The sequence below is a fragment of the Silurus meridionalis genome, chromosome 24, assembly GCF_014805685.1.
Source record: "Silurus meridionalis isolate SWU-2019-XX chromosome 24, ASM1480568v1, whole genome shotgun sequence".
NCBI classification, from domain to species: Eukaryota; Metazoa; Chordata; class Actinopteri; order Siluriformes; family Siluridae; genus Silurus; species Silurus meridionalis.
In genome coordinates, this window is record NC_060907.1 from 16,141,396 (window position 1) to 16,155,446 (window position 14,051).

General features: G+C 40.1%; 1 protein-coding gene across 2 annotated transcripts in view; it reads left to right on the top strand.

The window, feature by feature from the left end:
- The window catches only part of LOC124378176 (sodium/potassium-transporting ATPase subunit alpha-1-like), a 33,148-nt gene extending 23,684 nt beyond the window's left edge, over window positions 1–9,464 (top strand). Inside the window, exons 11-22 of one of the 2 annotated variants that reach the window (XM_046837717.1) lie at window positions 79–271; window positions 5,368–5,543; window positions 5,638–5,774; window positions 6,560–6,710; window positions 6,823–6,991; window positions 7,073–7,227; window positions 7,304–7,427; window positions 7,539–7,684; window positions 7,772–7,902; window positions 7,985–8,089; window positions 8,198–8,289; window positions 9,320–9,464. In XM_046837717.1, coding sequence (XP_046693673.1) covers window positions 79–271; window positions 5,368–5,543; window positions 5,638–5,774; window positions 6,560–6,710; window positions 6,823–6,991; window positions 7,073–7,227; window positions 7,304–7,427; window positions 7,539–7,684; window positions 7,772–7,902; window positions 7,985–8,089; window positions 8,198–8,289; window positions 9,320–9,348 — 1,608 coding nt within the window. In that variant the 3' untranslated portion in view covers window positions 9,349–9,464. The remainder of the gene's footprint in view (window positions 1–78; window positions 272–5,367; window positions 5,544–5,637; window positions 5,775–6,559; window positions 6,711–6,822; window positions 6,992–7,072; window positions 7,228–7,303; window positions 7,428–7,538; window positions 7,685–7,771; window positions 7,903–7,984; window positions 8,090–8,197; window positions 8,290–9,319) is intronic. The other variant, XM_046837715.1, reaches the window with a different exon arrangement.
- The last annotated feature ends 4,587 nt before the right edge of the window (window positions 9,465–14,051 follow it).

The following is a 14,051-nucleotide window of genomic DNA, read 5'->3' on the forward strand; positions in this document are numbered from 1 at the left end:
GAGGGTTTTTTTGCAAGCTGGTTTGTTTGAGTATGGTTTGTCCATAGTATTAACAGCAGACAACTTGTGTTTTGTTAGCTTTCAATCCACAAGAACCCAAACGCCTCAGAAACCAAGCACCTGCTTTTAATGAAAGGCGCACCTGAAAGGATTCTAGACCGTTGCTCAACTATTATAATTGAAGGAAAAGAGCAACCACTTGATGATGAAATGAAGGATGAATTCCAGAATGCATATATGAAGCTAGGAGGTCTTGGAGAAAGAGTTCTAGGTATGTTGTATTAGCGCATTTATTAATACATGACCCTGTATGACAGACCCACCAAAACAAATGAATTACTGCTAAAGAGATTCCTGGTATCTGTTCTTTGTACACTGATTACTCAGTTAGCTGTATTGCAGTACATGGCCGTGCATTTGGTACCTCGGCCTTCAGTGGGGACTTTCCCTGACTTTATCCACCTCTTAATACCACCACTATCAGGTCACAATTATAGAAACCATCAATACTATACAAACACGCAATATAACAACATGTAGCATTATATAGAGAGAGAGGCATTTCACTTATGGAGGGTGAAAACCATTTTACTAAAGCAAGAAACACTCATATTCACTGGTCTGGAAGTGGAGAACAAACCATTTCCTGGGCTGGGACAAGCCTAAAAAAGTCTAACTCAGATGTATTAATTTGTGCAGCACTACACACGTGTTTTGCCAGTCTAACTTGGCTGTAACAGTTTCCCTCTGACCAACCAGAGGACGCAAAAATGTTGACGCTATTCTGGCTATTCTGGCCCTGTGAGGCGGATATGGAATCTGATTGGTTAAAGAAACAGAGCTATTTCTTAATGAGACAATGGTAAAAAAAAAAAAGACTTTGCAGGCCCTGGGCAGATTAGATTGACAAAGCAGCACATAGAGGCTGAAATCTGATTGAACAAATCTAACAAATCTAACATCCACATACACATGCTGGAAGCAGTGCAGCCAAGAGAAAAGCTACGAAATGAAGAGAATAAACTGTTGGGAATATATTGATACAATTTAATGAAACAAACAGCAGAGAAAAAAATAGCAGAGAACGCTTTGCTCGCCCTGACCACCTGCCACTGCTGTACTGTATAAGTGACTGTTCATTATAGATCCAACACCAACTCCTCCATGCCAGAGCCATTAAAAGTCCAATGTCAAAACTCTACATGAAGTGGGATTCAAATGGGGTTGGTACATCTCTAGATAGTTCAGGGTGTCAACTATTCTCTTCCATTATCTTCTTGAGGTGGGACACAACCGGAGCCGGCGCAACCTCAGAATGCTTTAGGATAGGTAGAAAAAGAGAAGCAGTGGAGAGGAATTAGCATAGCTGCTGTTCATAATATTAACAAGCAAGTTGATAATGTGCATTTTATCAGATGTACTGGAGCACAAGGTTATGATCAAGTCAAGTCAAATCAAGTGGCTTTTATTGTCATTTTTACTATACACAGTGGTACACAGTACACAGTAAAAACGAAACAACGTTCCTCCGAAACCCTGGTGCTACACTAAACAACAAAACAACATAAAGTGCATCGAGTGCAGCCTGGTGCAAACAGTGCAAACAAAAAAACAATACAGACAGACAGAGTGCAGACAGACAACACAAGACAAAAACCAAGTATAGCGCCGACTAGTAAACCTACTGTATACTTAAATATACAGTACTGTGTGAGGAGAAATGTAAAAACTATACCCAGGAGAAAGTACAAACAGAACAGAGCAATGTAGTGCAAAAAAAAACAGCAGCAAGGAGGTGCAAAGACAGCATGTAAACATTATACTGTAGTACAAAAGGTGCAAAAACAGCATGTAAACATTATACTGAATATAAGGTGCGAGTATAAATAATAATAAATAGATAAATGGTGGTGGAGTGGATCGAGATGAGTGATGATTGTGTTTAGTCCAGGTTGTACAGTTCAGTAACAGTAACACACAGTGAGTGTGTGTGTGTGTGTGTGTGTGTGTGTGTGTGTGTGTGTGTGTGTGTGTGTGTAAGTGAGTGTGTGTGAGTTCTGTTCAGTTCTTTGTGTTGAGAAGCCTGATGGCTTGTGGAAAGAAACTGTTACACAGTCTTGTTGTGATGGCCCGAATGCTTCGGAACCGTTTTCCTGATGGTAGGAGGGTGAAGTATGTGTGTGAGGGGTGTGTGTGATCGTCCACAATGCTGTGTGCTTTGCGGATGCAGCGTGTGGTGTAAATGTCCATGATAGAGGGAGAGAGACTCGATGATCTTCTCAGCTGTCCTCACTATCCTCTGTAGGGTCTTGCGATCCGAGACGGTGCAATTCCCAAACCAGGCAGTGATGCAGCTGCTCAGGATGCTCTCAATGGTCCCTCTGTAGAACATGGACAGGATGGGGAGGAGATGGGCTTTCCTCAGCCTTCTCAGGAAGTAGAGACGCTGCTGGGCTTTCTTGGTGATGGAGCTGGTGTTAAGTGACCAGGTGAGGTTGTCCGCCAGATGAACACCAAGGAATTTGGTGCTCTTGACGATCTCCACAGAGGATCCATCGATAATCAGTGGAGATTGGTCGCTCTGTGCTCGCCTGAAGTCCACAACCATCTCTTTCGTTTTGTCCACGTTCAGAGACAGGTTGTTTGCTCCACACCAGGCAGTTAACCGTTGCACCTCTTCTCTATATGCTGACTCATCGTTCTTGCTGATTAGACCCACCACGGTCGTGTCATCAGCAAACTTGATGATATGATTCGAGCTGTGCGTTGGTGCACAGATGTGAGTCAGCAGAGTGAACAGCAGTGGACTGAGCACACAGCCCTAAGGGGCTCCAGTGCTCAGTGTGGTGGTGCTGGAGATGCTGTTCCCGATCCGGACTGCCTGAGGTCTCCCAGTCAGGAAATCCAGGATCCAGTTGCAGAGAGAGGTGTTCAGGCCCAGAAGGTTCAACTTCTCCATCAGGTGCTGAGGAATGATTGTGTTGAATGCTGAGCTGAAATCAATGAACAGCATTCGTACATACGAGTCCTTGTTATCCAGGTGGGTGAGGGCCAGGTGGAGGGTTTTGGAGATGGCATCGTCCGTGGAACGGTTTGGACGATACGCAAACTGCATGGGGTCCCGGGAGGGTGGAAGCTGTGTATTGATGTGATATGATATGTGATATGTGTCGATTTCACTAAAAAGACACGTCTTTAATCTGCACTTAAACTGGGAGAGTAAGTCTGAGTCCCGAACCCTGGCAGAACAGTCATTCCAAAGTTAAGGAGCTAAATATGAAAATGCTATGAAAATGAACTTTGCTATTCTAGGAACTACTACAAGTCCAGAGTTTTGAGATCTCAAAGAGCGTGATGGATTGTAGTGTGTTAGAGGACTGGATAGATACATTGGTGCCAAACCATTTAGGGCTTTGTTAGTAGCAATAGTTTGTAGTCGATTCAAAACAGGTGAATTTGAACCAACTTAATGGCTGTCCCTGAATGCCGATGTAATTCTGTGCATGATCCAGGTGAAGATCATGATCTACAGTGTCGAATGCAGCACTAAGATCTAGTAAAACTAACAAAGAGATCTAGCCTTGGTCTGAAGCTAAAAACAGCTCATTGGTGATTTTAACTAGTGCAGTTTCTGTGCTATGATGTGGCCTGAAACCTGACTAAAATGCTTCAAAGATATTGTTCCCTTGTAAGAAGGAACATAACTGGAGAGACACAATCTTTTCTAAAATCTTAGATATAAACAGAAGGTTTGAAATGGGTCTGTAATATTTTTTGGACCGCCACGATTGTTTCTAATACTTTACATTTTTTTTCAGTGAAGAAATTCATAAATTACTTACTACTAAACTGTAATGGAATACTCTTTTCAGATATCTGATTGGTAGTAAATTTAGCCACTGTGCTAAAAATTAACCTGGGATTGTTTTGGTTGTTTTCTGTGATTTTGCTCAGGTGCTCGGCCCTTGCAGTGTTTAGCGCCTGTCTGTAGCTGAGAATACAATTGCGTATAATTGCTTAAAATCTCTAATTTAGTTTCTTTAGATTACAGGCTGCTCTTTTGAGCGCATGTGTATGACTATTATACCACTGTGCAGGTGTTTTTTCTTTAACCTTTTTTAATCGGATGGGGGCAACAGTGTCTAATGTGCGGGTAAGGATAGTGTCTATATTGTTAGCCATTTCATCAAGATTATTAGCATTTAGGGGTAAGTAAGATGTTGAGATAGATCAGGCAGGTTACCTATAAATCTGTCCTTAGTGGTCAGAGCAATAGTCCTCCCAAGTCAATAACGTGGTGAGACACGGCTAATCTGCGCTACCGGTAGTGTGTACAGTATGAGGTAGTGTGTACCTTATACTGTACTGTGTACAGTAGTGTGTACAGTATGAGGTAATGGTCTGTGATGTCATCACTCTGCAGTAGAATATCTAAATCAATAATGTCTGTGCTATGGGATATTATTAAGTCTAGTGTTTGATTTAAACGATGAGTCGGCCTAGTGATGTTTAGTTTAACCCCAAAGAAGTTTAGTGAGTCCACAAGTGATTTACTGAGTCCTAGGGAACCATACACATCATCTACATGAATATTAAAATCTCCTACCAGCAGCATTTTATCAAAAGTGGTCCGAACGAAAATATGCAAACTCTTGAAGAAAATCAACGTAGGGCCCAGGTGGTCTGTACATGGTGGCCACCGCGAGAGTTAGTAGGGGTTTGTCTGAAAGTACAACATTAAGAACGAGCACTTCAAATGATTTAAACCTGAATCCTTATCTCCACCTAACATTAAGAACGGTGCTAAAAATAGTTGCTACACCACCCCCACAAATTGTCTGATGGGGCTCATGCTTATAAGCATATCCTGATGATGTAGACTCATTTAGACCCATATAATATTTTGTTTAATCCAGGTCTCGGTAAAACAGAGTGCATCGGGATTATTGTGATCTACTGTTTAGAAATTTAAACTTTAGAACCTAATAAAAGATAATAAAATATCCAGAAATAAGATTATTTCTGGATCTTGTAGTGTGTTTTTTCTTGAACTTACTATGCTGGAATTGGTTTCTATAAAATTAGCTATATTTGTACTTGCAGCTATTTGGTTTGTTGTACAACAGCTATCAAAATTGTGAATTGCATAATGTCTTACCAATTAGATGGTGTGCAGCATGCTAGAGCTGTTGTCTGATAAGACTGCTGCTCCAATTCTGTTGGGTGCAGGCCATCAGGTTGGATGTAGTCAGCATTGTTTGAAGAACGGGCCCCTGGATTCTATAAATATAATTAAGATTAAAAAGATAATTTTTTTATTTTACTAATTCAGTTCATGAAGAATTTACCCTTTTTTCAATTTTACAGGATTCTGCCATTTCAATCTTCCTGATGATCAGTTCCCCGTAGGCTTTTCATTTGACACAGAAACAGTAAATTTTCCCACTGAGAACCTGTGCTTTCTTGGTCTCATGTCCATGATTGATCCTCCTCGTGCTGCTGTACCTGATGCTGTAGCTAAGTGCAGGAGTGCTGGAATCAAGGTAAGTTATTTAGTTCAAGTTAAGCTTCTTGATCCTTAAAAATGTGATTAGATGATCATTGGCAGATATTTTAAATATTTACCCATATGTCCAGGTTATCATGGTTACAGGAGATCATCCAATTACAGCTAAAGCCATTGCTAAGGGTGTGGGTATCATATCTGAAGGCAGTGAAACTGTGGAAGACATCGCTGCTCGTCTGAACATTTCCATTGAAGAAGTCAACCGAAGGTAAAGCAGAACGTTTTATATATATCATTTTATAGAATAATATATATATATATATATATATATATATATATATATATATATATATATATATATATATATATATATATATATATATAGTACAGTACAGACCAAAAGTTTGGACACACCTTCTCATTCAAAGAGTTTTCTTTATTTTCATGACTATGAAAATTGTAGATTCACACTGAAGGCATCAAAACTATGAATTAACACGTGGAATTATATATGGAATTATATACATAACAAAAAAGTGTGAAACAACTGAAAAATGTCATATTCTAGGTTCTTCAAAGTAGCCACCTTTTGCTTTGATTACTGCTTTGCACACTCTTGGCATTCTCTTGATGAGCTTCAAGAGGTAGTCACCTGAAATGGTCTTCCAACAGTCTTGAAGGAGTTCCCCAAGAGATGCTTTGCACTTGTTATCCCTTTTGCCTTTACTCTGCGGTCCAGCTCACCCCTAAACCATCTCGATTGGGTTCAGGTCCGGTGACTGTGGAGGCCAGGTCATCTGGCGCAGCACCCCATCACTCTCCTTCTTGGTCAAATAGCCCTTGATGCCTTCAGTGTGACTCTACAATTTTCATAGTCATGAAAATAAAGAAAACTCTTTGAATGAGAAGGTGTGTCCAAACTTTTGGTCTGTACTGTATATATATATATATATATATATATATATATATATATATATATATATATACACACAGTATATATGTTATATTATTATTAGTAGTATTACTTTAACAGCTAAATAACCTTATATTTAGAGAGGCAAAGGCCTGTGTTGTTCATGGTGGCGAGTTGAAGGACATGACACCAGAGCAGTTGGATGACATCCTTAAAAACCACACTGAGATTGTGTTTGCCAGAACATCTCCCCAGCAAAAACTGATTATTGTAGAAGGCTTTCAGCGGCAGGTACCATAACAAATTTTCTGGCAATAGTTTTATAGTTTTATAATTTATAGGCTGTTATAAAATGTTTGTTTACTTGCATAGTTTTATAGGTATTTTCTCTTACTTTTCAAAGGGTGCGATTGTAGCTGTGACTGGTGATGGTGTTAATGATTCTCCTGCTCTGAAGAAGGCTGATATTGGTGTAGCGATGGGTATTGCTGGATCTGATGTCTCCAAACAGGCTGCTGATATGATTCTCCTGGATGACAACTTTGCTTCTATTGTTACTGGCGTAGAAGAAGGTACATGGTGGCACTTAAATTTAATTTCATTATTGTCTGAATATTTCAGTTCTTCTAATTCCAGTATAATTCACTTTCCAGGCCGACTGATCTTTGACAACTTGAAGAAATCTATTGCATACACGTTGACAAGTAAAATCCCTGAGATGTCACCCTTCCTCTTCTTCGTCATTGCTGGCATTCCTCTGGCTCTGGGCACAGTCACTATTTTGTGTATTGATCTTGGAACCGATATGGTAATTCATCATTTGTAAACCATAATGTTGTCATTTTAAATGACATCATATGTAACTGTGGGGTAAACTTTTACAGGTGCCTGCTATTTCTTTGGCTTATGAGGCTGCTGAGAGTGATATCATGAAGAGACAACCCAGAAATGCCAAAACAGACAAATTGGTGAATGAAAGGCTCATCAGTATGGCTTATGGCCAGATTGGTAAGAATGTGCTTATTACACAAAACACAGTCTTTAGAAACATTTATTTGTATTGTATTTCTTTTGAAAAAAAAAAGTAGTAACTCGGTTATCATTTCTCTTGTTTACTAGGTATGATGCAGGCAGCAGCAGGGTTCTTTACCTACTTTGTTGTCTTTGCTGAGAATGGATTCATGCCTCTGTCTCTGATAGGACTGCGTATAGACTGGGACAATAAAGATTATAATGACCTGGTGGATTGCTATGGCCAGCAATGGGTATATATTATAAAGATATAAATGAATAACAACAAAATCAATAAACATATTAGGTGTTTCTAACTCACTTTATGTCTATTTTTCCAGACATACGAGAGCAGAAAAATTCTGGAGTACACATGCCACACTGCATTCTTTGTCAGTATAGTTGTCGTGCAGGTGGCAGACTTGGTCATTTGTAAGACCAGGGTTAATTCCATTGTGCAGCAGGGCATGAAGTATGTAAATAAATGACTCACTTTTAGATAACAAAATCCTATGACATGCAGTCAGGAATAATGTGTATGTTTCTTCCCCAAGGAAAAACAAAGTCCTCATCTTTGGTATTTTTGAAGAGACAGCACTGGCGGCCTTCTTATCCTACTGTCCAGGAATGGATGTTGCTCTTAGAATGTATCCACTGAAGTAAGTCCTCTCTAACATTCTTGCCTCCAAATGAAAAAGAACTCCTTAAAATCTGAAAAAAGGATCTGTGTAAAACTGCAGTTTGATTCTCTGTGTTTACCTTCACAGACCATGGTGGCTGTTATGTGCTATACCATATTCACTCCTCATTTTCTTCTATGATGAAGCAAGAAGATACCTTCTAAGGCGAAATCCAGGCGGTATGTTGCATTGTATAATGGACAAATCTTACCGTATTTTTCGGACTATAAGCCGCTATTTTTTCACACGTTTCGAACCCCGCGGCTTAAACAATGAAGCAGCTTATTTATGAAATTTTCCTGGGTTTTTCCCGGTTTCACAAACTTCAAGCCAAAAAACTGAGCACATAACATTAGACCAATGAAATTTCCGAATGGAAATGAAAAAACGCACCTCACCTGTGTTCTGAGCTGCACGGCATCAGGAGAAAACTTTCATCGGGTGATTTTTAAACACACGACGATGCCAAAAGATAAACTCCCGAGATAAATAGTTGTGAAAGGAAGGAGGAAGACAGTGAACAATGACTTTCTTGGTCGGCTACTGTTTAGATACAAGCCGTTGTAACGTGTTGAGTCTGAGTGAAGGGAGCGCTCGCTAACTCCAGTTGCAAATACAATCATATAAGCACAGACAGGTTTCCAAAACTCATCCTTTTTTATTTTCTTGGCAACAGCGTTACGGGTTAGTCAAAGAAAGTTAGAAATGAGCATCAGAAAATAATGAGCACATAATCCTCAGTCTCCACACACACACACACACACGCAGTAATACCGGAAGAATGCAGTGACGTGCTATTCCCAAAATGCCGCTCTGCTCTTAAAGGAGCCACAACATATTTCACCCGTTACACCGTGTAACAGACACTGTCTTTCGTTAAAGCCTGTGTAAAGTTAATTAGTTTCAGTGTAGACCTGCGGCTTATTCACAGGTGCGGCTTATTTATGTTAAAAATAAAAATATTTGTAAAATTCAGTTTATATAAGGCTTATATAAGGGTGCGCTTTATAGTCCAGAAATTACGGTAATTCTTGATTTAACATGATCAACTGGCAGGTGTTGTAGATGTGTATCCAAATCACAACACTGTGCTGGGTTCATATATAAGAGCAACGTTTCATGTTGTAATATGAATAATCCATCATTCTGGATGGAATGTTATATATGTTATGCATATTCAAATGTATTTCTTTTTGTTTCTTTTCTTAGGCTGGGTGGAAAAGGAGACCTATTATTAAAGCACCCCGTCATACCAACCATCACCTGCTGCCCACACAATGTTCCAACCATTTCATTTCATCCATACAGCTCAATGGGCATTACATTGTGTAAAATAAACATATTTCATCAGTGAGAAGTGTTGATTTCTATTTAAAAAGTAGTATTGCCGACAGATTTAGATTAGATTTAGAAGTTAGAATACTGGATTTATATACAAACATAAAATAAATGTTGCACAGTACAAAAATAACATTACTAGCGTTGCAGTCTAAATATTTTGAATGGTGTTGTTAGGGCAACAGAAAACAAAACATAACTTTTTAAAAATATATTTAAGCTTAAAATATTAAACTAAACACTGTCATGTTTAATGTACTGGTAAATACATTATAGGGGTGGCACGGTACATGGAAAAACACCCGAACCGTTTGGTTCGCTTGTCTCGGTTCGGTTTGTGTGTGCGTCGCACGGTTCGACGCATGCGCAATGTAGCCCCGTGCTCAGTTTCGCCTCAGACAGTTTCACGTGAACATACATATAGGCAGTAAAATTTAAGTAAGGAGTGCTGCAGAAATGGCAAGTGGAGCAGATAATGAAGGCTGCACAGAGTTGGCGGATGCGCCCGCGTCGTTCAAATCCGGTGTGTGGGAACATTTTGGATTTCATGTTACTTTCGATGACAAGGGAAATAAAACAGTAGATAGAACTGTGACTGTGTGCAAGCATTGTGCAAAATGCATTCAATATGCTAATGGAAACACTTCTAATATGACAGTTCATTTGAGAAGACATCACGCCAATGTGTCGATAAGCACAAACAGGAGAGAGCCGGTTAGGAAACAACTTCTACTGTCCGCAGCATTTAAGCAGCCTCTCAGTGATCAGTCGGACAGGGCAATAGCCATAACTAAAGCATTGGGGATGTTTATAGCAAAAGATATGCAACCGTGCAGCGTGATTGAGTGTGAAGGATTTCGTCAGCTGATGAATGTACTCGAGCCGCGGTTTAATATTCACTCTCGCCGACACTTTTTTTTTTTTTTTTACCAAATAAACAAAAGGCATGTCATCATCAATGTCTTCTCTCTTGCTGTATCAAAACCTCACCTAGCTTTTACTCAGAGTTGGTCCCAATAATGTGCTTAAAGTCAAGTCATATTCAGTTAGTGCATGATTACATTACAAACATGTTAATACTGTAGCCTATATTGTGGATAATTAAGCTAATAAGTTGTCTATCAAATGCTGAAGGAAATTTCTGGAGTGTTAAAGATTAAAAGAAAAAAATAACAAAAAGAACCGTACAGAACCGAAAACCGTGACCCTAAAACTGTGATACCAACCGAACTGTGGGTTTTGTGAACCGTGCCACCCCTAATACATTAAACAAGGTTTAAACAAGGTTAAACAAGGCAAGTGGAATTTTGGTAAAGAAATGTAAATTTCTTGGAATTGTAAATTTTTTGGAATTTTGTTAAAGACTAATGCAGACCTGCTGATCATTGTCTGTTTCACCCACATTTGGAAAAAAAAATGTTTGGCTTAAGTAATAAATATTAGTAATAAATATTATTTATGCAATTCATAAAAATATGTCCCAGCTATTCACTACAATGGCTTATTTTTGTTTTGATAGTCTTAGGCAGTCTTGACAGATAATGTAATATTTTATTAATATGAAAAAAGTTAATAAAAGTAAAAAGTGTTAATACTTAATAAATTAACAAAATGGAAAGCAAATGGACAAAAGATACAATCCAAATCAAATTAATATTTGGTGTGACTAACCTTTCCTGCAAAACAGCATCAAATGTTCGAGGTACACTTGCACATAGTTTCTGAAGAAACTCGGAAGAAGAACTTGGAGAACTAACCACAGATTGTCTGTGGATGCTGACTGCCTCAAATCCTTCTGTCTCTACATATAATCCCAGACAGACTCAAAGATATTGAGATCAGGGTTACTGGGGCCAAACCATCATTCCAGAACTACACTAAAGTTCTTAATGACATTGACTGTATGTTTGAGGTTGTTGTCCTGGTGCAGAAAAAATTGGGACTAATTACACACCTTCTGATGGTATTGGATGATGGATAAGTATTTGCCTGTTATTCTTAACACTGAAGAAACGTCTCTAGGTTACGTATGTAAACCTAGTTCCCTGAGGGAACGAGACTTGACATTGCGTCGAAACACTTTGGAAAGCACCCGAGTGTTTATGCTCTGAGATAATGTGTGTAATCAGTCAAAAATTAGACGTTGGCCGTTACTGAAGGGAAGACGTCATGACGAGGAATTTTCCTTCAGGGAACTATGGTTACATACGTAACCTAGAGACTTTACTTTTCATTAACTCAAGCTGCCTTAAAACCTGTCCCTGACTAGTGTGTATAAGCACAGCTAGGTGGAAGGACAAAAGGGCCAGGAGTGGCACTGCAGTCCAGGCTATAGAACCGGACAAAGGTCAGCGGGTGGACCAGCCTGCAGCATCGCAAATGTCTTGGAGGGGTACTCCAGAGGACCAAGCCTTTAAGGCAGCCACACTAAGGGTGGAGTGAGCTCTGACCCCAAAAGTAGCGGGGAGACCAGAAGACCCCAGGGACCCATTATGTGGGCGTAGGTGTCTGGTGCGTGTACCGGACACAGCCTGTTCAATTTCTCCTGGTCTGCCTGAACGGAGGATAGAATGACTGTAACCTTACAGGTCGTGGGAGCACCAAGGGCAACTTGGGGTAAAGGCACTGGAACACCTGGAGTAAACTCCAGGAAACAGGTGGCCACAAAATAGGCCTGCAGGTCTCCTACTCTCCTGAGAGAGCAACTGGCCAACAAGAAAGAGGTCCTGATGAAAAGACGTCTCCAAGATGCCTCGGCTAGAGGCTCGAAAGGGGGCTCAGAGAGAGCACTGGACCAACTGGGCAGTGGACTAGATCTAGCTGGTGGTGCTCAAACCACAAGGTTGTGGCATACAACCCCCTCATGGAGGGAGCTCTGAAGTGGGGAATGGTTCAATTCAATTCAATTCAATTCATTTTTATTTGTATAAATTTATTTGTTTTTATATTAAGCTGTTTTGTATTGTCTCAAAGCAGCTTTACACAGAAAATGTGGTGATTAAAAGTGAATATGCTCTTTATAAGTAAGTTTGTCCCTGATGAGCAAACGGCAGCAAGGAAAAACTCCCCAAGATGGCATAAGGAAGAAAACTTGAGAGAAACTAGACTCAAGAGGGAATCTATCCTCATCTGGGTGTCCCCGATTGTCCATTTATTACAGATCAACGATGTTGAGGTGTGCAGTGATGGTGATCAGATGCAAACTGTAGTCCTGAGTCAGTGTAGCAGACTGTTGACATTAACTACAGTCTAAATCCTCAGAGTTCCTGTTTTTACTCCATAATTTCATGGATCCCCATGGCATCAATTAGAAACCATCCCCTGCTGCACAGAGTGGCCTCCAATCGAGCATGGTCTCTATCACCTCGTTGGAGAGACCGGAGGCTAGGAGACAGGGTCCCTTGTAGGCAGAGTGTGAGTAGCGATGCTTTGTTTCTGAACCTCCCGGTGTCAGGAGGAGCTGGGTTGATCCTGGGGCTGCACCCACTGAGCATCCCCACAAGAGCGGGAGAACCGCCACCGACTGTTCCTTGGCTTTCTGAAACCTGTCAACGACTGTATTCATGAAGTTGCAGAATAGGCCAGTCAGAGGGGCTTCTAGGAGAACAGCCCTTTAAAGTCATAGGTGCCTTTCAGCAGATACAAGGGTGGCAAAAGACCGGCCAACGGCATAGCGGTCTCTTTAGTGGCCCTCAGAGCCAAGTCTGCCTTACGCACACTGACTCCTGGTGAGTTTACCATGAACTTAGATCCACATGCAGCCCCAGTAGCTCACTCACCAAGGCGTATTCCTCTAGCCCAGTGGTGGGCAATTAATTATCCCAAAGGGGCTAGATTAAAGCTTTAGATTAGCTGCTTCTGGGAAGAATACGTTATGATAAGCCTATGAAAATGTGGAGTAGATCAATTGTAGGTCAAAATAAAAATAGTAAAATTGACAATCCTTATATCACTATTTCATTTTATTTTGATTGCAACATACTTTTAACCTTCACAAAAACAATACTGAACTTGGATACAATACTGCAGGGGTGTAGATTACGCGGGGGACACGGGGGACATGTCCCCCGCACTTTTTATAAAAAGTAAATTCGTCCCCCTCAGTTTTTTAGTGGAGAGTTGTGTTTGCGACATGTTGAGGTTTTAATGGAGCAATGTATATAAATGCAGAGTGATTTAAAATTCAAAGAGACAAGATAGTCTATACATGACGTTCACGTATCCTTGGCAATCAGTCACTCACTTGTCACGTCATCATCACGCGCCCTAGTACTGTAGCTCGAGTCACATCCATGGTCTCACGTGTGATCCAACATTCGGTTCCGATGAGCGCAAAACGGCAAAAAACTATTTACTCCTTTTTTACAAAAAAGTCAAGCAGTGTAAGTTGGCATATGGTATCCGAATTGTTTTACACACTGTTTAGTAGCTCTGCCTGTTGCTCTTGTTGAATAATTAGCAAGTTTTAAAGGATTATAAGGAAAAATAGCTGCTTGGACAAACGTTCACTTTTTTCTGTGTATTTTCCTTAATCTCTTTTATAACGTCTTTTGTTTTAACAAGTCTGTTATTAAAACCGTTTAAATAAGAATAAAGATAATGT